This window comes from Osmia bicornis, chromosome 12 (genome assembly GCF_907164935.1).
Source record: "Osmia bicornis bicornis chromosome 12, iOsmBic2.1, whole genome shotgun sequence".
Lineage (NCBI taxonomy): Eukaryota > Metazoa > Arthropoda > Insecta > Hymenoptera > Megachilidae > Osmia > Osmia bicornis.
In genome coordinates, this window is record NC_060227.1 from 2,509,515 (window position 1) to 2,531,738 (window position 22,224).

Below are 22,224 nucleotides of genomic sequence, written 5' to 3' on the forward strand. Positions count from 1 at the left end.
TAATAAATCCATCGACGATAACAGAAAGTGTAAAAGGAAACATTGTTCCCTGTTTTCCCTAAGAAGCCGCGTGTCGTTGCGAAAAGTAAAGGAAGTATCGTCAGGAAAATTGCATGTAAACGGATCGCGTCGGCAAGGAAATGTGCATTGTACGAACGGCAGAAGTCACGAAGCGGCTTGCAGCAAGCTGCTCGTGGGAAATTAAGTTACCGACCCGCCACGGCGCGCCGGGTCCTTCACGGTTAATTATACTCGAGCGTATCGGCGCTCGTCTACGTAGCCGGCTTGAACGCGTTTTATTGTTTAATAAAAAAGGAGGGAAGGAAGCGTCTTATATCGACACAATGAACGAACCTTGGAGGTTTCCGTGCTAAGATTAAAAGTCTTTCCGGAGAGTCGATAAAAACAACACAACCGCGTCACGCCACGCCAACACTCGCTGTTCGTGTTTTAAAACAACGCAACGCGTTCTTTAATTTTTCGATAGTCGAGTCATGTATCGAGTATACGTAAGAACGTCTTTCCATCGAACTCACCTTGACCGGATAAAGGGTTGATAGCGTGTTTCATCTCGTTCCCCGATGATGGTAAAGAGTTCCAGCTACGCCGATTTCGGGAATGTCGAGAGAAAGCCGCGGGAGACTGTTAGCCGGAAAAGGTCTCCCTCAAAGGGACTGAGCAAGGAAGTCGCTAGTGTAAACACAGAACCCGTATCGTCTTCTAAAAACCGTAACTCCCTGCACGGGGTCGAAACGATGCACGTGTTCCCCGTTTTACGCTTCAACTACCCTCGCACGATCGACGCGCGTTCTCTTCGTCCCCTCTGTTATTACTTTCTAATTTTTTCCTCAACTCTTCCCGACGGATTTTCGAGATGAAACGCTCACCTGTCCCGACTATTCCATCTTCGCCAAGGATTACTCTATGTTTTCGTACGTGTCCTACGCTCACCGATTCGACTCGATGATAGATATTCAAAGCATGCCGGTGTCTTCTACGAAATAATTACAGAAACTAGCGTGATCGTAGGATCCGAATAATTTGTTGAAAAGATACAAGATTGTTTTAAAAAATCAAAGCAAACTCGTGAACTCCATATTCCAGGAAGGAAAATATGTTTGCACAGACACCGGTAGATTTCCAACAGGTGGTTCTCGGAATCTGTTTTCCATTACAAAGTTGAATCCTGGATCTCGAATTTTCAAGCACCGAGTTAATTCGAGAAATTTGCGAAACGACGAGGAAGCGAGCGAAGAGGTGAAGAGAATCGTCGTGTAAATATTATTCCAAGTTTTTACGGCGAAGAAATCGAAAGGGTATCGACGGAGAGATGTTTCTCGCCGACTTCCGTGTCTGCTTTCGAAAACACCTTTTTTCCTTCCTTTGATATTTTTCAAGAATACCATTCGTTAAGTTACCTATCATCGTCCAGGCATGAAAACACGAAGAGCAAATCCTAACCCGGACCTAACGTCAAACTTTCTGAAAGTTGATTTCAAAATGAATGGCAACTTCTCATTGTCCCGACAGCTCGTTACGTATTTACGTGTCAATTTAGTCCTTTCGCGAGGAAAAACGACTGCGGATGACTCACTAGCTAGACGTTCACCGTGCATCGAGTCAGCCTGTCCTAAAATCGCCTCGCGATTTCTCAACCTGTTCGTCCTTAAAAGGAAATGATCATCGGTTTTCGTCGTTCGAACTTTTCTTGATTTCCATAAAAACGAATCGCAGCGAAATCTTGGGTCAGCCTGGTGATCAAACGCAACTGGCGACTATCGCCTCGGGAGGGGTTATAGGTAATGCCGGAGTGCTCGACAGGGGGCCCTGACCCGATTGCAGAAAATGTCAACACTCTCGTTACGTAGCTACACTATCACCGGTCGAAGCGAGTAAACGCTCGTACAGGGTGTTATAAAAGACTCTTCGATTTCTTCGGTACCGTACGGAGAATCTATAGTTTTTCAGACACCTTGTACAGACGCGGCGAAAGGGTTGACGAGTATGTCATTGAATTGGTCGCATCGTTAGCGGTGGGTGTATAGGCGCGGGGGAAAGCTTCGAATGTCTTTAAAGTGGCCATCTTGACTTCACTTTCAAACGGACTGCTGCTATCGGGCTGGAATGAAGGAACGTGTTGAAGAGAGAAAGAAATACACGATGCAAGGTGGAAGAGAGAAGGAGGAGAAGTGTGGCAATACGAGGAAGCCGATTACCCAACGATCCAGGATCCCTCGAAGCCGAGCACTGGTTACACGCGATTCCGCGTAACTCGACGCCTTTCCGTGCTGTTCCAATTCGATTTCATCAATTGTTTTTACTTTTTCTCGCTTTCAATTCAAAATTTCGAAGTACCTTTCTCCAGCTCGATAAGAGAAATTTCTAGAACGACAACTAAGTTGCTTGAAAATCATGTTTTCTAGCGAAAGGATGAAACTCGCTAAAGAATTAGGAGAGCGTGTATAAACACGATTCGTGCTCGAAATCCTCGAAGAAAGCGTTCGACACGAACAACTTGTTCATCGTTTGCAAACAACGAATTTCTTTTCTACGTTACTAAAAGTCTGTTTCAAATGAAGTTTCAATTTTTAACAATTCGTTGTAAAAGGAAACAAGAGAGAAGCAGAAGAAATAAATTTCAGGAAGATGTATCGATGACGGTAGAATATCGATTCGCTGCACCTGTTTCTCTTCTAGTAAACTGTAGTGTCGCAAAGGGTGACATAGAAGAGGGGAAGATAGAAGGAGAGAGTCAAAGGAGGGTCTCGAATCTATTTCCGTGGGGCCCGAACCCGAGTGTCGAGAGACGGAAACAGACGGACGAAGAGAGAGCGAGATGAGAGAAGGGGAGAGGAGGATTTATGTGTTTGGAGAGGGTCAAGGGAACGAGGGTAGCGACAAGTGCAACGGAATCGTGCAGCTGGATGCAACAGGGGGTAAAGAAACGCGTTCCCTTTTTTCCGCCAACGCAACACCCTTTTGGCGCCACGAACATTTCAGCTGATAAAATTTGAAAAGCGACAATTTTCCTTTCGTTCCGAACGAATTCACCGATATTCCACGTTTCGCGAGCTCGTTCCTCGATGCATCGCGAGCGCAACGATGCGATTCCACGTGAAAATCTATTTTTTGTCGGTTACGCAGGATGCACACGGCGAAAGTGATGCATGTCGAAGAGACGGGACTGTCTCAGCCTCGCGAGACCGAGCAAAAGTGCATGCACGCGAAAGTATACACCGGCTGTCTCTTTTCTCCTTCGCAACGAACGAGTTCACCGGGTAGAATAGTTCACGGACGTGAACTCGGAATTCGTTTCCACTTGGAAGCCGGTTATGCGTCGAGCACAACCGCACGCGGACAACAAAACGGACGATAAAACGATTCATCGCGAGCATTGTTACTCGAAAGATCGATCTATCGAAATCTAAAACGAAATCGAGAGTGAAACGGAAAGGAACTTTTTACACGAAAGAACAATTAGCCTGACCAATTGGATCATGAAATATGACAGATCGAGCGATAAGTTTTCGTCGATATTTTGCTAGATCAGGAGCAATCTAATCTGTGTTTATAATAGTTTTGCTAGAAAGTACGGTTTCTCACTTTCCAACCGCTTTCTAAAAATGTGAAAAGAACAACGACGAGCACCCATTCTCGATTCTAACGGCACGTAATTGGCCGTCCTGGGCTGCGCTCCAGAGGACAAAATTTCGATTTTTACCAACATCACGGATCATTTTTGAAACTTTAATCTTTGCTCGAGTCAAAGAAGCCGCGCTAGGAAATCATCAATCCCAAGAAGGATTAACTAACATTCCTCGGTAGTATCGACAAGTACCCAATAAAGCCAACAATTTTTCTTTGTTATCGTGAAGTGTTAACAGACAGAAGCACTCGTCCTCCCCTCTGATCGTTTTAAATGCTCGGGTTAAAGGCTAAGCGTCTCACGCGACCTACAAAAGGTCGTTACCACTTTTGTAGTCTCCTACATAAGATACGTAGGTATGTATGCAATACGGCAATGTCTGCGTTGCATACACCAGTATCGGGGCGAGCTAGGACACGGGTGTCGTTGTTCCTTTCAGAAGGTATACGCTTCGCGTTATAGAACGCGACACCCAGCGCTTAAAATGGCATAATATTTGCATCGTGTGATCCTTAAGGTCGTGTAAGTACCCTCTTCCCCGATCTACGTTTCTGCGACTCGAGGTTGGATTCTCGAAGCAATCGCGAAATCGCGTACGAACGCAGTGTGCAGTTGTTACGACACGGCTGTAAATTGTAAGAATTGGGCCACCGAGTGCACACACACGCACGCGGTACCGTTCACGAATACGCGTGTGCTGGCTGACTTTTTTTTCGCGTCGACACAAGAACGCAAGCGTAATTATCGCTAACGCGGATGTCTGGTCGCGATTCGCGGGGCCTTGGCCGGTTTTCTTTTCGGAGTTGCGAATCGGCATTGTTCGAATGCCATAGGTAGTTCGAGTGGAGCTGATACCCGAGTTAACGATGTGCGATAAACGCAACCGATTTCTACTGTACCGATGTCTACCTACTCGCGATGGTGAAGTTGTAATCGATAAGGTAGATCTACGGCGTTCGCATCGCAAGTAACGTTCTCTGCAGTGGCTAGTGCCGGTAATACAGATCGCTTCGAATCACTCCTAGATGGCACAACAGGTGCAAAATTGAAGCGAACAGTTTGACGGTCGGTGATACGACTTCATTTATATTCACTGGCGGCTCGCGTATAGGCACTGTGGAACTGCAGCACCCCCTACTTCCACTTGATATTATCGATAAGATTTAATATAACGAGTCCTGTTTTCATTAATTCTTTCTTTATACTTGTACAATATGTAATTCTTAAGCTTAATGTCAGTAGCCATCCCCAAATTTATGAAAAAGATAGAAAAATCTTTGTATGGAACTGTGCGCTTCGCAGTTCCAACGGCGCGGCGTGGTGTTAGCCTGTGTGCGCATGCGCACGTAGAGAGCTGCGCGCGAGGCTGCGCGGGAGAGAGAGGACTGTCACGGTTTTTGAAAACGAAGGTTAAAAATTTTCTGAAGCAGCACCCTCACTAATTATAGCTACGAGCCGCCACTGTTTATATTTATGCACCTCGTACGAATTATAAAATTCGCGACCGTCAAAGTGTTACGAATAAAAAGAAATGTTAGATCCTACCTTTACCGCTTTCAGGCTGGATGTTCTCTGTTTTGATCTCTGTCCTCGTGGCATAGGATACGGAGGTTGGAGTTACTTGCGACGAAGGAGCCGCCAACTTTTCTGTCGTATAAGAAAACGACAAAGAATAATTTCGATACGTAGAGACAAAGTCTTCGGGACAGGAGAAAGTGGAGATGAATTATTTTTCCGTCAACAAGATCTTAAGTAACAATGACACCTGACACTCACCTGCTAATAGAGGGTTGGCAGCAGCGATGTTGTACCTTTGCCGTCTACAAGAGGCAGTGACGGAAGTTGTGGTTGACGTAGGCTGACTAGCTTCGGCCAAATCAGCTTGCAATTCACGAAGGAATGTGTCTAGCGTGTCAAAGGGTTCTTCCCCTGTGACACCGGCCATCCCTTCACCCTCCTCAGCCGGCATATTTGGCGCGGCTTGTGTTCCCACAAGAGCACTCAATTCCATCGGGGAAAATTCTACCGACTGCCCTGTACTGCTCTCCTAACGAATCACAAAGACTAGAGTTAAAGAGTAAACGTAAAGGAAAAAAAAAAGGAATCGTAGCCGAGTGTATGTTATTCGAAAGTGAAAGAAAAACAAGATGGCGTACCAACCTGTAGGCATTGCGTTAAGTCGACCATTTTGCCGTCATTGTCAGGGCACCAAAGTAACTCGTCGTCTATGAAGGGCATGTTTGACTCCTCCTTGGGCACCAGTGTGGAGGTCAGCGTGAGGGTTTGCGATACGGGGACCGGCATCGGGACCCGTACCCTGCGGCGGGGCCTCTTTAGCCACCCCCGCGCTTTCTAACATCCAAAACCACCGCCGATACGTCCCCACTTTTCGCCTGTTTCTTTTTCCGCTCCTCGGATCTTCCACTCCGAAGCTACGCGGTACACTGATACCCCTGGAACGGACAAAATTTCATTTCGCCATGAAATTAATTTTCCCCGCGATACGTTATTTCAATTAAGTTTCAAAATTACTTTCTCCCGTTACGCGGCACGCGCAACCGTCGATTCCGTTAACGACCGTCGACGGCGCTGCTGGTCGCGTCCGCGGTAGGTTTAGGATCGATATTCATCGATATCGAGATACGAGATCGACGGACGAACGATTTAATTATGGCGGACATTGAAGAAACTCGATCGGTTGGCTCGTCGATGCGAGGCAAAACGACATTCAAATAATTACAAGTTAATTCGTGTAGCAGCGTGTAACGGAGCACGAGCAACGCTCTGGCATTTCCATGAAAGTGAAAACACCCGAGTGAAAACTTTCTTTCTGGCTTGTAGGTTGTTTCACTTCCTGTGCGCGTAACCTCACTCTCCTGCCACCGCTGCCGTTGCATTTCTATGCAGCTTCTACACGCTGCCTGTCTTTACGTAATCCTTAGCCGCGAAAGAAAGTTTCTATCGTTGCGAGGAGGTTAACATCCTCTGGGTTCTACCTATTCAAATATCGCTCGCCAAGACGATGTAATCGAGATCAACGCGCTACCGCGAAAATTAATCGATTAAACCCAAATTAGTACTTTCCTAATGAAATGTTCTTGTTTCTCTTTTTTTACGTAACGCATCAATACCTAACGGAACAAAGATTTCTACGTTATTCTTTTCTCTAGCAAACAGAGTTTTTTATTTATATGCGTCATAGTGAAAGCGTTAACGCACTCTATAGGCAAATATATTCGTAACCTATGAAATTCCAACTTTTACTGGTAGAAGCATACATTTTCGTATCTAATTTAGCTAAAAGTATGCAGGAAATAAGAATATTCCTTTTAATCGTGGGAATTTCAAATCTCGCGGTGAAAACAACGCCAGCCAGTGGCGTTATGGCAGACGACGAGAGCAGTTCGACGTCCGACGAGAGTCTGGACGTGAAAAGTGTGAAATTTGATCCGATAAAAGCTCTCTACTCTTCAAAGATACAACTTTCATCCTCGAAAGCACCCATTTACGACAATGTATGCAAGTTTGAATCGGTGCTGTTGGGTTTGGCCGCAAAAACGAAAGTGCGTATGCCTCGAAACACGTGAATAACGCTGACCTGCTATCGGCTGAGATACAGGATCCTCTATGTTCCCGTTTTGTTTTAATGATTTCAGAAGAAAAATATAACGGACACCGTTGCGCAAGGGGAATCCTCTAAACGGCGATTTTTACCTGAACAAGGTAAGGTGTGCTCGATTTTTCGCGTTTCAAAATCCGTCGTTTAATTGTCATTCCGGAAGAGTGAGGTTAGACCGTTTAATGGAAACTTCGGATGCTTCACGAGAGATGGCGACCGTGTGAAAGCTCTGGGTGCCATCGGGAGGTCGCAGTTTCATTCATGATAACTCGCACGTGGTATCAAATTTCAATATGCTTACGGTTAGCTAACACGAACGGTGTGTACGTACGCGGAAGTGGAACGGGGAAGTCGCGTGAGAGTCTATGACGGTTCGCAACCCTTTTTCACGTCGCGAAAAATATACCGCGTGACCGGTGAAATTTTCACCAAACAAAAATACCAAATCTATTTCTCTCTCGAAACGTTTCGAATGCGTTCGAATATTTGAAAATCGGAAGTAACGCGATTAACGGACACGTCATCGAGTTTGATCGCTCCATATTCGCGAGATTCTCTCGAATGAATCATTCGAGCGTATTTTTCTTATCCGTATCCCCTTCTATTCGCCAGCTTCGTTCATTCTCTACAGTATTCTAGATATTGGCACATTTAATTTACGATACGGGCAAATACCACGAAGGTCGTCGGTGTGTCTTACGCATACTCGCGCGTGCACTCGCGTGGAATTTGACCTCCGCGAAAGTGCGTCAACTGGTGGAATCGTCGCTCGCTCTCGTTTCCTTTTTTACCACGTTTGTCCTTTTATCGCGTGTCTGCGTCGCGAACGATCTCCGATGTCGCCGAGACCTTCCCTCGGGTGGTGTATTGTGCAAACGTCGCGGAATTCATCGACGGCCTAGAAGGTCTCTATCCCGAAATGTTTCGCAACCGCGGAAGCCTTCGAGGAACGAGCATCGGACGTACGATGATTTTTTTTTTGGAACAAGCATTTTTTCAAATCTCATCGCAAAAGTTACACCGTAGATGGTTGGTCGTGACGGGCGGTGGCGTTACGGGTATATTACGTCAGACGAGGCGAACTGGCCTTTGGTGTCGGGTCTGGTAGCGGCGCGTTCTAGGCCTCGTCGAAACTTGACCGAAGCCCTGGCGCGCGTCACTTCTTAACCGTGATTCTGACACGGTGCCAAACCGAGGTCGGCTTAGATTTTCAGTGAAAGTGGCGCGGTTACCGAGCCGCTCGGCGACGAAATTTCGGCACCGCGAGGCCGTGCACTCAGGGACGTACGTACTCGGTTACCTTATGGGGGCATGGAGAAGAGAATTAAGGAGACAGGACGGACGGTACTGAAAGGAACGGGAAAGAGGGAAAGAAAGGTGCCGAAGGGGTTGTCGCGCTTTGTCGATAGACGAAGAGAGAATAGCCGAGTCCTCCCTTCGTGTACCACCGGGTAGCCCGGGGGTATGTATCTATTGGCCGGCAGCCAATTACACCAGGCAGCCGATAAATCACGGATCCCTGACCCAGTGCAGTTTTATATTTACAGGGAACGTTGATGCGCGCGCGCGTGGACACAAACACCAGAGCGAAAAAGAGCGAAGAGGGGGCAGCAGTAGCCAACGTGTGCTGGTGCCACTCGCCGCTACGGCATTCGCCTTGTCTTCTCTCTTTCTCTCTACGCGTGGATTGCATAGGGTTCTCTAGCGATAGGATTGATGATGAATCGAAAAATATTGGAACCTCTTGAAACGATACCAAAATCAATACCAACCCTACGGTAGCCGAGTGAATAGGCGCACTAGATACGATCCTAAATCTTAGAGTACTTTCGTTAATTTTTCGAATCTACCAGTGTGCTCCATAGCGGATGAAAATTCGTATACCAGAACCGATAGTATCGATACGGTATCGGTCCCAATACTATTCTAGTCGTACGCCGATGCTCTCTCGCGCGACACCGTGGTAGAAAGCAGCAGCGGTACCGAGTTGGAAAGAGACGCCGCTAGACGAGAGGGCTTCTTCCAAAGGGGGTGGAGAGGGGCTGCCCGTGGGACTGTATGAGTGAGTGGGGTGGGGTGTAGCGGCGTATACGTACGTAATGCAGCACTTGTTGCGCCCGGGCGTCGACCTCGGACTCAACCCGAGGCTCCGCGCCGGACTGACCGTCTTCTTAGACCGAAAATTTTGCGCGTTACATCGCGTAACCTCCCCGGGGTCCTTCGACTTCCGGTCCCGATGCTTCCCGGGGAAATTTCAAGTATTCTTCGGAAGCTGTTGGTCTGCTCTAGAAAGCAGCGTTACGGAGAAGGGGAGAAAGAGAGAAAGTCAGCGGGAAAGGTTAAGAAGAACGATTTTATCGGGAAAAAATGCCGGTATATTGTTGCAAGTCCATCGTCGGCACGATATCGAAGAGGATCGCGGGCGCAACGAGAGTCGCAGCAGCACTTGTTGCGTCCGGACGTCGACCTCGGACTCAACTCGAGGCTCCTCCAGCTTCGGTGGCCTCCGAACACGTTCGGCCGGAACTCGGATTTTCATGATCGCGGCTGCTTGCTTATGTAGAACGTAATCGAACCTCATTATCGTCGCTTGATTCATCCTCTCTCGCGTAACGTTCGTAATCTTTAGGTGGAGGTTAGGTTACCGATCCATATTTTCCTTCTTAATCTTCTGTAATACACCCTGGCGGTGTTACGGAAACGGTGAGAAAGTTCCGTCGAGGAACCGTGAGTCCGTTGGAACAACGATCTTTACCCGACCTAAGACAACGCTTACGTAGTCTCGGTGATAACGACGCGCGGTCCGTGAAATGTTAGAAGATGATGGCCTAGAAGTTGATACATCTATCTCTCTCTCTAGAGAGCATTCTATTCTACTAGCCGTCTTCTGCGTTATTCTGCCTTCTAACGTTCGCCAGAGGAACGTGCTAAGCCATCGACACACCGCGTGTCGTTGGCTGCCATGAACGCGATGCAAAGCAGTGGACTGCAGTCGTTCGCCTCGAGTAACGGAATACACGTCGCGCTGTCGATGTTTTCCCTTCGATTCTCCTGCTGTTGCGCAATATTTATACGCGCGCGCGACGCATGCATCCGCACACCGTGCACTCGGTGCACACACCACCGACCTAGGGGCATATCTCTTTCTTTTCTCTTCAGTTAGCTCGCCACCAGGGCTGACGAAGCTTTGTCCAGGGTCATCGGATACACGGAAGCGTTTCTGGTCGATGTTGAATTTCTTCGGAGAAAGATACGGTCATCGTCCACCTAAGGACTGACCGTGCCTAACGTTGCCCGACTTTGGTAGCGATCTAACGACACCGTTAAGCGACTAAGCCTGTTGATAATCGTTATTTCCGATCGTGATGTATCTTGGACGTTGCATCGCGACACCCGGTAGACTGGACGATCCAATTCCTCGGCCGTTCGTGTGCACGTACCCGCCGCCTCGACCTATCCCAACGTAACAGATGACTATCGAGCACGCTGAAACGGTAGCGCTTCTCGCCCTGCTAGAATTTAGAGTAGCATCGTCCGTTTCTTTTTCGCTCCGAGCATTCGTTCTCTCGTGAAACGAGTCGTTTCTATGAATGGAGCCGATCGACGCGTGGATCCGTGTCATATTTCATCGCTGAATTCATCGGGAAACGAGAGAAAACGATAACCGGTTCGACAGTCTTATCTAACTTTCGTCGAAACTATTGCGGAAATTCAAGTATTTGGATACTTATGTCTTTCAATTGAAATTTGTCAACGTAACACCGTATTGTATGTTCATTAGCTTCACTTTCTCTAAATATTGTATTAAGGTACCTGTAGCCTTTGCTACATAATGCTCCGATCGAAATCTCTGAAGAAACAATGCACGAATTTCACTGAGATCCATTGTTCGATGTATCCGACGATCGACCATCTCGTATCGAGAAGATTGATGAAAGATTTGCAATAAATCTGATGGTAATTAAAAGGTATAAGGTTTAATTGAATTCTAAACGATTGATTAACGATCAAAGAATTGATAATCGGTTTACATGAAAAACTCTATTAATAGGCATCCGGCCGGTAAAGCGTTCGTTACGTTCGTCTATCATCGATTCTGTTCTCGAGGAAACGCTATCGCGGCAAAAATTTCCCAGATGCATCGTTGAGAATCTGTGATTGAGCGATGCCTCCTCGTCGATCTACTTTTTCTTCGATACTGCGCGTTGCTCGCTTCGCCTCCGGGGTAAAAGTGATTTCTCCTTTCTTCTGGAATCTCTTAACTTTCCTCTACGAGCCGTTCGCGCAATCGTCCACAATTTCCCACGACTAGACCAGGAAACCCGGTTGCGCCGTATGAAAACACGGCCACGCGACAATTGTAGCGTGCACGCGATTCACTTTTCTGCCGATCGAATACTTTTTCAGACCTAGTTTTTCCAAATTTAACCCAACCACCTGACGTAACCAGAATCCGACGCCTCGGGATCCATCATCCTCGGAAAGTATCGTTTCAGGTGTTAGAAGAAAACAAAGCGCACCTCGTGCAACGGCAAGCTCGAGAGGGGGAGAGAAAGAGAGAAGGGATCGAAAGGGCCTGGTCGCAAAAGTAACAGTACCTTACGGATAGTTCGCGTAAAGCAAACTCGCGCGAGTCAGCTCGTTTCCTCGTGTGCGTGTCTCTTCGCGTATGTTCTCGTGCGCGACACACCGTCGCGGTTTCCATTGGTATACGCCAGCGAAAAGAAGAAAAAAGAAAAATACGTGCGTGAGTGTGTATAAGGGAGCGCGTGCGCGCACGTGCAACTCGATGGAGCGTAGGTACGTGTCGCGTGCGCGAACATGCTCTCGTATGTGTGCCTATACGTGTGTCCTGGTCTGCGTGTGTTGGTAGAGAGGTCTGGTGGCTGCTCGGCTGCCTGCCTCGGCTCTCGGGTGCGCTGCCCGCCAGGACGTTGAACCCAGCGCGACTCAACCTGAGGATCATCCGCGGGTACAACCAGACCTGCTACTACCACCTCCTCTTCGCTCCTCCATCTCTTTGCTCCCCTCTACAAGGTGGCTCGCGAGGAACGCTCGGTTAGCGAAACCGCGCCGATTTTTACGTAACTTTGCAACAATTTTTTGGAGAACCATTCTAACAATTTTCGTGGATTTCGTTGCTACTACTTATTCGTACTTTAACCCTTTTCTAACTCGTGTCAATTAATGGTGAAATTAACGAAGAAAGTAAATAATTTAAAATCTGATCCTTCTTTGAATTCAAGTTTCTCGGAAACAAATAAAATTTCATCTTCCAGTTTTAATTGATTTTCTCAAGGAAGAATCGCCTCTTTCTCAGTTGTATTACAATTACTAGGACACCCTGTATACCGTGCCTGCTTTCTCTGTCTATCTTCTATTCTATGCTCTTCTTTCCCCGCTAAGCGATATTTCGTTGGCCGGCACACCGCGAGGTGGTACCCGGGACACCCCACCTGCCCTCGCGTACTAACATTCTCCAGGGGCCGTCGTACCCACCTGTATAGGATCCTCGCACGCACAGGTAACAATTTTTTCAGGTAAACACGCATGTGGGATACGTGTGGTGCGCGGTACGAACGCGATTTTCAATTCCAAATTTACGACTTTTTAATACCCTTGAACTTGGACGAGAGTACGTATACTTTTGTTTGTTCTTTAGTTGAAAAGTATCGAAGCAAGATTGGAGCCAGGTTGCAAATTTACTTGCCATCTCTAACGATAACAACGCGGTTTCATGAACGCAGTTGCACGGCTAACGGTTTCCATCGCGTTTCACGCACGTGAACGCGCTTTATCCGCTCCGCGTCGGGCCGGTACATAACCCGAGAATCGAAAAACTCCTCTCTCTCTCTCTCTCTCGTTCTCGCTCTGACCAGGCAAGATTACAGGGAAAAATAATGGCACGTTGGAGGTGGACGAGAGCGTTCTCCGTGGTCTCCTCCTTTCTCCTCCGCTGTGTTCCTCTTTCTCCCGCGGCTTTCTCGAGCGCGCAAGATCGTTCAGGCCGATTGCATGGTCGCGAAGAGAACGAGAATCAAGCGACTACGGTGGAAAGCGACTATCGTAACCGCGGAGGCGACCCTTTCGTGGCCCCGAAGTATTCTTCGTTTCTATCGTAAATGCCAGATACTATCCCGGGCTGTAATTTCGATAATCCGTTTTACGATAGGGTAGTTTCTAATCTCGTCATTAGACGACGTAGCTTTCATCTTGGAATGGGGTGGAAATTCAAAGTCTAATTCACCGACGAGTCGGGATTAGTCGAGGAACTCTTCGCCCTGACGCGTCCCGACGCGGGCTCTCGTCGAGTTTCTTATTTTTAGAAATCTCTCGACGTCCGGCTAGTCTCGAAAAATTGCCGCGCGAACCAGCCGCGCATCGGCGGAGCACGTTCGCGACTTTGGTCGGCTCGGCGAGTCGGAATTGGATCGGCGCGACGATAGTGAAAGTGGCGCGTGGTGTTGTACACGCGGAAAGGAATAAAGAAAGGTGGAAAAAGAAGCGAACGGCGCGGCGCCGTTGGCCTGGCGGCTGCCAAGGGAGCGTAGCCGAGTGTACCGGCTTTAAGGTGGATGAAAGTTATCGGAGAAAGCCCGATTGGCAGCGTCGATGATCGGCCGCGAGTGCACCGCACCGTGAGCCGACTCTTTCCACCGACACCTTGCCAGAGTAACGCGTAAATACGTGTGAAGCCGCGCGTGTAACCCCGCCGCACACATCGGCGAAATAAGTGCACTCGTGTGTGCACCGCGTACTGCCAGTATGCAGCCTTTACGTAACTCTGCTGCGGCGTTCCTCTTTCCGCCCCGCGTCGCCAGGGACGAATCTAGCCTCCTTCGAACCCTTTCGATTCGCCCAACCCTCTCGATCGTCGATATTTTTTATCATCATCGTGTAATAAACATTTCGTTCAATAATGCTGTGAAAGATTTGGAAGAAGGAATGAATAGAAAAGTCGAATCGCACGCGTGATGGCTGGTGGTGTTAGGAGAAACGAGGAAAAGGAAGAAAAAGTAGTAGAAGCACGATGCTATCGGCTCCTATAAGGATGAACGATGATTTGTCGAGCGGACGAGGCGCGAGGGCTACATAAATTCTTATTAGCACTCCGTTATGGCGGCCTGTAAAAATCTGCCAGGATAATACCGAACGCGTTCACTCGTTAGCCTGATAACAATCTCGACTCGCTGGTAAATTTAACCCCCCCTCCGTGACTACCCTTTATTCTCCTGATCGATTCTTCGAGCTTTCCCGTTGTTTCTGCGCACGCAATCCATTCTAACCCATTCGTGACTACGTCTTGCCTATAAGACAACCCTTACACGAACCACCAGTTTTCTTAATCACCTCATGGTTTTTTTTGTTTTTTTTTTCTTTTTGGATAGATAACGCGAGACGTAGAAGGTGCGTCGATGGTTGCCCTAGATAGATATTATAGAACACGTAAGGTGCGTCGTTGATTGAACTAGATAGATAGCATAGAACGCACAAGGTGCGTCGTTGATTGACCTAGATAGATATTATAGAAACAGGGTGCACCTAACAGCTTCCGAATCTTATGGTATGTGCAGAACCCGTGGCTGGGAAGAAGGCAGGAAGAGGAGGAGGGCGAATCACCGAAGGGAAAAATGTTCTCGCGAAAATGCAACAGGCTTTTGGCCCGCTTGGAATACTTCATGGATACATGGAAAATCGTGTTCGAGTTAAGGTAGGTCTATCGATAATCTCTGAATCTGTGTTTGCCAACGTGTTCGTAACGAAGACAAGGGTGAAACGGCATTCAAGTAATTTCGATTCGTCTGAATTCACTCGAGAGGAGAATGGAAATTCGAGGGTAGTCCTGCGAAGGAGGCACTGTAAACACCCACGCCTCCCATTTCTCTCTGACCCCTGGCGTATCGAAGCGCACGCACACGGGGCTGACACACTTTCGCGACCGGGAGACACGTGCACGAAGGTAAAGGAGGACTGAAAAAAGCCCCGAAAGGTACGACAGAGGGAGGAAAGGAAACTGTTCGGGTCAACACTCGTCACCATGGATACGCGCGGGCCCTTCTTCGTGTCTCGTTTACGCCCCTGATCATTCTCTTCCTCGAACAAGGGAGAAAGACAAGGTCGAGAAAGGGCCACTCTCCGATCGAGTACGCCTTTTCACCCTTAAGGAATGCCAAGAGAGAAAGTACGCTAATGCGATCGCATCCCATAAAATCAACGGATGGTGCAATCTTAGCTTTCTTTCTCTTTTGTTATTTATCCAAGAAACGTTCCTGCTTCCGAGGGTTGTTCGATTAATTTCTTCCGTTATCGAGACGCTATTTGCACTGTCATAGCACTCTACTCTGATGCGATCGCACCCCTTAGATTCAAGGAGTAACGCTATGGCTGCTTTGTTAGCTGGTATCAAAGATATTGGTATTTTTCAATCTGGTCACCTCGCGAGCAGAACATTCTTCGACGGGGAAACTGAATATCGCGTGTGAGTCAGACACACGTCGATCCGATGAAATCACGTGAAGACGTTTCTGGATCGTATCAGTCCCCGAGCGAGCCATTTTTCTCGCGGTCGGAAAATAAATCAACGAGCAAGGTCTTTGTGTTTTATTTTCATTTTCTTCCATCATTAGAACGAAGAGAAATCGCTCGGTTGCGTCGCGTTGCGTTGCGGTGTGGGCACGCTCTCGTACCGACGAATCGGAACGTTATGCCAGCGAGGAAAGTAGGAAAAATTCACTTCCTGCCTTCTCGAGAGCGTTCGCAACTTCCTACTTCCATAATTAGCTGCGCGTTTGGTGATCGCCGGGGAACCAGATTTTCTGATCGACAGTAGGAAGTCTAAAGCCTGTCCCGTTGATTTCCTGAACCGAAATCAACCTTCTCTTATGGGCGGACGTATTCTATCGTTGGAAAATCAACTTGGTTGCATAGGAAAATCTGAACGCGTACAGACAACATTCTTCGAGTAATAATAGTATTAACTCTCTGATTAAAACCGGCGCACGTGATGTTTGACTAGTAAAAGAAAAAGAGAAAAAAAAAGAAAGTTAATAATCATTAAATTGATGCAATTGATCTTCCTGCGGAAGCGCCACTCAAGTATTCGATATAAGTATTCTCAACGAGCGGAATCGAGTCCCTAATTAAACTTCTTTCGGAAGCGGAGCCTGTCTAACGAGAGACGGTAACGTGTTTCTCGATTTAATTACTTTCATTGCCTTTCATTCGCCACGTCCGTCGTTCTTCCAACGAAGAACCGTTCGTCCTTGGTTACAGATCCTAATCTGTAACCTTCGGATATTTGCCTGCATCCTGCAAGGAGGATTTTTATCCTCGCCGATCGATCGTTCGGCCTTCGATTACGTCTCAAATCATCGAGGAAGAAAGTGGTATTGCCTTTTCCTCGGGATCTGGTCTCATCATCTTACGATTGCAAACGTAATATCAAGGTATAATAATCCGCGGTTGCGTAACGAAAACACACGCAGGAAGAGAAGAGAGAAAAAAATACGTGTACATCGATTTCGCGCGAGGACAATCATCGATCATCGTTACGCCATTACGCCTTGGCTCGTCTTTATCGATGATTCGTTGGTGTATCGTGGAATTTTATTCTTCTTCGATTTCTTAAGTAAAAAATCATGTTAAGATTCGCATGAATAAACAGTTTAGAGAGATTAAAAGGCAATTCGGTGCCGATAGTTGAAGTAACCCAGAAGAAACGATGATCTTGGCTCGATCTTGCCCGATGGAGTTCTAAATTTTCCGGTCTAATTGAAATCGCGAACCGAGCCTTGAGATGTTCAGCCTGAGTGATTCTCGATTCCCGATTCGCGATCGACGACCCGCAGGTTTCCACGTTTTCGTACGACGATCGATCCTTGGACCGGCGATTAAGCAAATCTAACAACGCGGTCGTCCTTCGCGTTAATCCTGTCCCCCTGGACCAGCAAGGATACGCTACCAAGGAATCTTAAGGACTCCTAGAATCGATTCTCGATCACGTGACGATAGAGAACATTCTACTATTTCGAATCGAATCGAATCAGAGGAGTTGACAAATTAGGATAAAGATTATTCGAAAATTATACAGAGATAGAAGCGAACATCGAACGAATAGGTTGGTAGAACGAGTAAGAGAAGAGGGAGTCAGAGTCACGCAATTAGTTTTCATTGCGACAAAGCCGGGTATATATCAGTGCGAAAGGCATTGAAGGGGGCCTTGCCATGGCCTGCACTTCCGCGTATCAGCCTGTTATCTTGTCTCGCGGCGTATCTGCGCGACAAACAACGGGCTCGCGCTCGTTTTCTCGTAGACACGGTCGCGCGAACTGTCATTAATTGAATTGTCGGCTGGAAAGAAAGAAGCCAGGCCAAAACACTCGGTACTTTCTTCCAGATGTTTCAGAAGAATAACGTGTCTTCAACGATCTGGGAACGACGACTTGAGAAATCTCTAAAGATAGAAGGAGGCTATTCGATCCTTTACCAACTATCAAATACTATTCGACGAGATTGACGCAGGAGGCTCCGATTTAAAAGGAATAATCGTTCGTCCTTTGTGCCGAAGGTCTACACGAGGAACGCGCGCGGCATAAGAGGACACGTGGAGGCATACGTGGCTGCCTTCGACAAGCACTGGAACCTCGCACTCGAGGACTGTTTCGAGGTTTGGACCCGTAAAGTCAAGAGGAAAGCGCCAGCTCTAGGTATATATATTTTATTTCTTTCATCCGATCGCTTTGAATTCCAAAAATCTAGAAATATTAGATACTTGGCAATGAATTCCTTGATTCCTTATTAGTTTTCGGCATTTCCGCGTCTTTCTTCTACGAACGACGCCATTAAAGTCGCGCTAGGAACATCTGCGATGAATCAGAAATCATTGGGATGCTAATACGGTCTATAAAAAGCAGTTGAAAGCTGTAACCTCCGACATTTGTAACGTGGCTCTCGATTCGAACGAGACGCGTTCGGCGCGATACGGCCCTGAATGAAAAAGAATTGAACCTCTGACAGGTATTCAAGGCTACCGACTTGACGAGAAATTCTAAACAATGTCGCGGGTTCGATGAAAAATCGTGATACGGTGAGCAGGTAAAAAGTCACGTAGCTTTTTCTATCTGTTTCATGGACTTTCTTATGGAACAACCACTTTCAGGATAACAAGCAAGAAACGTATTTCTATTTTTCCGATTGTGCAAGATCATTAACGCGTTCAAAGTCGATCGACTTATTTCTTTCTTCTATTGAAACATAGTATTCAGTTTCGTTTCAATGGCATCCGATTCGATTCTCGAACACAAAAAGTCTAAAACAATTTAATAGGATAAAGATAGTCACTTAAAATTTCGACATTTCGATTAATGAGTATGATTTTTAATGACCTCAACTAATTCATCTGCAACCAAGCTGATATTTTTACCAATTTCCAAGAGGAATATGTATATATCCGTTGATCGACCTCGAAAGGAACGTTTCCACCGTACAATATATAAATCAGTATGCAAATTTTCAAATTATACATAATGGACGCGCGTTTCTGGCGTGCATGTTCAGAATTTTAATACGATGATATCAATAGGCGTAGTAACACCGGTCCCGTGTGCTCTTCGAGACCCGAGCAAAGGTTCAATTTAGTCCTTCCTACACTCGTCTGGCCATGAATGACTCCTACTACTGTCGACTGTCAATGGAACAACTCTCGCATGCATCTTTTTCTATTTACGCGGCTCTAATTGATGCACGAATAGGGTACACGTTACTTTTCATAGCCACGACCTCGCTCTTAAAGAAGCCTGAAACGTTGTTACATCTGTCTAACGTTTCGAAACGTCATCTCCCTGTCGGATCGATATCGTATTTGTCTTCTGTACTTTAGACTTTCCAGTCGAACAAGATACAAATATGTCTGCCAGCTGTCCACACAATAAAACGATTCGAGGATCGTTCGTCAGAATTGATCGGATTAACAACCTTTTGGTAAACAGATTCCATAAAAGTTGCAGTGGCGAACGCACGTGCCGACTGGCTAACCACGTGAATGAATGAAAACGTGTGCCGAAGGTTGTAGGGTTGTAACATGCGGCAGAGACGAAGAAGGAAGAAAGCGGAGGTGGAGGCGGAGGTGGTGGAAACGGAAGAGGAGACGAGGATGGAATCGAGAGAGAAAAGGGAGTAGTAGGAAGAGAAGGAGTGAAAAAGAGATAAAAGGATGAAAGGAGATAGGGTAAAGGGGTCTTTGGCGTTGGTTGAACAGAAGGAGACGAGTGTTAGAGACGGAGAGAGAGAGAGGGGAAAAAAGAGGGAAACGAAGGACGCAAGGCACATGGGCCTTGTATCGAACGTAGCAACCACTACGTAGTCAAGGTCGGTCTTTGCCCCTAACGTTAAAGGGGCGTCCTAAGGATGTATCGCGAGGGATACGACGACCCCTTCGCTATCGTACTTTTTCTACATCTATGTAAATAAAACTGGTTAATCACTCGGTCACTATTACCAAGAGTTCGTTAACCCTTCAATTGCAAATTTTAATGAAATAAACTACAGGTTAATATAGAAATAATTTTTTTAAACAGTATAGGAAAATGAATTAAAAATCGAGGATCATTTAATAATTTCCAAACTCTGACGAGTAATTAAATCAATCAACATCGAATCATCTAATAAAGCTTGTTGTTACCGTTCTTATTGGTTCAAGAGTAAGAAGGTTATCCCCAGGAGAAGAGTAATCATGGTACAGTAAGAGTTCAGGGTTAGTTGGCCTACTGACGCACTTTAGGATATCCTGAGGGGGTCGAGAGGTCGTTGATACGAGGTAGCGAGGGTGGCAGGCCGAGCGACCTTGAAGAGCAACTTCCAGGATCGATGTCTGCCGAGCACACGTGTCCCAGCGACTCCTCGTGCTTGCCAGCTCCCTTCTAACCGTATCGCCCTACGCCCTTCTGTTTCCCCTTCGAGCTCTGGCGGACACGTGCCAGCACATAAACAACCTTTCGAGAGTTACCTCGTGACCCGTCGACATTCTCTCTTTTCGCGGTTTCTTCGTGACGTCAACCTCTACATTTTCTTTCTTTCCTCCGTTATACTACTCTATCGATCTACCCCTTGCTTATCCTACGACCGAAAAACCCTCGACGCAAAAACATTCTATTTCCTTCCAACCCTTTGAAATTCAACAAATCAAATTTCATCGGCGATTCAGATTTAACTGTACTATTTTAAAAATACTACAAGTTTCGAAAAGGTGTAAAAATCAAAAGTTGTGTAATTATTTTTAGTAGCCTCCGAAGGTCCAGAATGATCCACTTTTTGATTCTAACTGATGGGAAATAAGTGTTTGAAATTATTTGAAATTGTAAATTATGCGTTAGGTGGTGTGGGCAACGCGATCCCGAAACAAGAGGACAACGATGCCGCGCCCAAAGTGGTCGTGAAGAAGATCGAGGGAAAGAAGGAGACCTTGGAGAGACACGTGCCGCAAATGCTGCTGAGGGGAGAACAGGTCGCTATAATCGTCAAAATCAATTGAGTCAGTGAATACGTCCTGGCACACTGGGAACGGACACTCGTGACGTCACTCGATGCCTTCTCGACGCATCAAAACGTACAAGCTACGATTTACAATCTTCATTGTACAAATTATTTATTTTTTCTTTTCTAACCGTGTGTTATTCTGTTTCCACGTACGATACCTGTGGCGATTTCGAATAAACGTTTACAAATGTTTCCCCCTAGTTGTTTGAATCTATCCAGACACCCGCGACCGGTGTGAGTCTACGCTCCTGAAATGGCACGCGCAGAAAGTCGAAACCTGGAACTTGCCTAGCTTGTAAACTTTCTCGCGATGGACGCAGGAATTGTTTTCGAAAAGAAAAACTGATGACTTTTGAAATTTATGTAAATGAATGTCAGTTTTATCGCGAAGCTCCAAATTTCAGCGGTGGAATACAAGCGCGGAATCCTTGGATCAATGTATTTTCCTTAGTTTAAAAATTACCTCGTTAAATTAGATAATAATCAACGTATAAAAGATATTAAAGACTTATAAGGAAAAGAAACAGCAAGATGCCTCGCTGGATGGATCTTGCTAATCCACAGCGTGACCATCGACAAGGAAGTTGCAGAGAAGAAAGTAAACCCGTAATTGTTCGACTACACTCTGTCGCTGCTTTAGAGTAATTCACCGCCACGAATGGCTGCTTTTTTTTCCTGGTTGCACGTTAACCATCTCTCTTTAATGTGCTCGTGGAATGCACATCTTAAGAAATAAGAAAGTTTCGATCGATTATGCGAAGATGCCAGCAGAGTGATTTCAAATTTACGAACACCGTCGTACCGTCTATAAATAAGCTTGATCATGTTTTAAAATGACCACGTAGGTTTAGGAAGACAACCATGAATACGATAAATGTTTCCTAGCTTCCTTCAACGAGCTTTCCCATTCCAGGAAAAACAAATGATATCTTAAAGGACACGATATTCGCACCAGTTTCCTTACAGCTACCGATAATTACAGTAAGGATTTTTCTTCTCTAACACGATATACCTAGTCGAGTCTCTTTCGTTTTCTACGTCGCAGAAAAGTGCATCCACATCGTGGGTTCGTGCCACGGTGAAAGCAAGAACCCTGTGGCCCCCCTTGTCCCCTAGATTTACCCAAGGGGCGCACAATCCCGTGGAGGCCCTCTCACTTTCGCTCTCCGGAGAAAGTCTGCCCGTTCCCCGTCCCACCTCCTCGTGAACGGTATCCCCCCTGGTTCTCCAGGTGTCTGACCACCACCTTATGTCCCTCCTTTCGTACTCGTTTCCTCGACCCTTCCTCTAGGCCGCCCCTGACTTCGCTAAAGCACTTACGCAATTTGCATTTCTTTCTATTTTTCTCTTTCAGTTACCACTCGCTAATGATTCACGCGAGAAAATTTTTTATTTCTTTTCATTTTCGTCAATTGCACGAGCGTGT

At 46.5% G+C, this 22,224-nt stretch overlaps 2 protein-coding genes across 7 annotated transcripts in view; one reads left to right on the forward strand and one right to left on the reverse strand.

Annotated features, from left to right (window-relative positions):
- LOC114873262 (ecdysone-induced protein 74EF) overlaps positions 1–22,224 on the reverse strand; it is a 109,785-nt gene that overhangs the window by 67,883 nt on the left and 19,678 nt on the right. For 3 of the 6 annotated variants that reach the window (XM_029181422.2, XM_029181425.2, XM_029181421.2), the window contains exons 2-4: positions 5,807–6,099; positions 5,423–5,693; positions 5,192–5,293 (exon numbers count right to left, since the gene is read on the reverse strand). In XM_029181422.2, the coding sequence (XP_029037255.1) occupies positions 5,192–5,293; positions 5,423–5,693; positions 5,807–5,950 (517 nt within the window). In that variant the 5' untranslated portion in view covers positions 5,951–6,099. Of the gene's footprint in view, positions 1–5,191; positions 5,294–5,422; positions 5,694–5,802; positions 6,100–6,178; positions 6,270–9,361; positions 9,537–22,224 lie in introns of those variants that run through there. The other 3 variants (XM_029181423.2, XM_029181424.2, XM_029181426.2) reach the window with 3 other exon arrangements.
- On the forward strand, positions 6,804–20,990 carry LOC114873264 (U7 snRNA-associated Sm-like protein LSm11). Its single transcript, XM_029181428.2, has 5 exons — positions 6,804–7,209; positions 7,303–7,369; positions 14,840–14,976; positions 17,833–17,971; positions 20,636–20,990. The coding sequence occupies exons 1-5, from the start codon at positions 6,892–6,894 to the stop codon at positions 20,791–20,793; spliced, it is 819 nt and encodes a 272-aa protein (XP_029037261.1). The 5' UTR covers positions 6,804–6,891; the 3' UTR covers positions 20,794–20,990.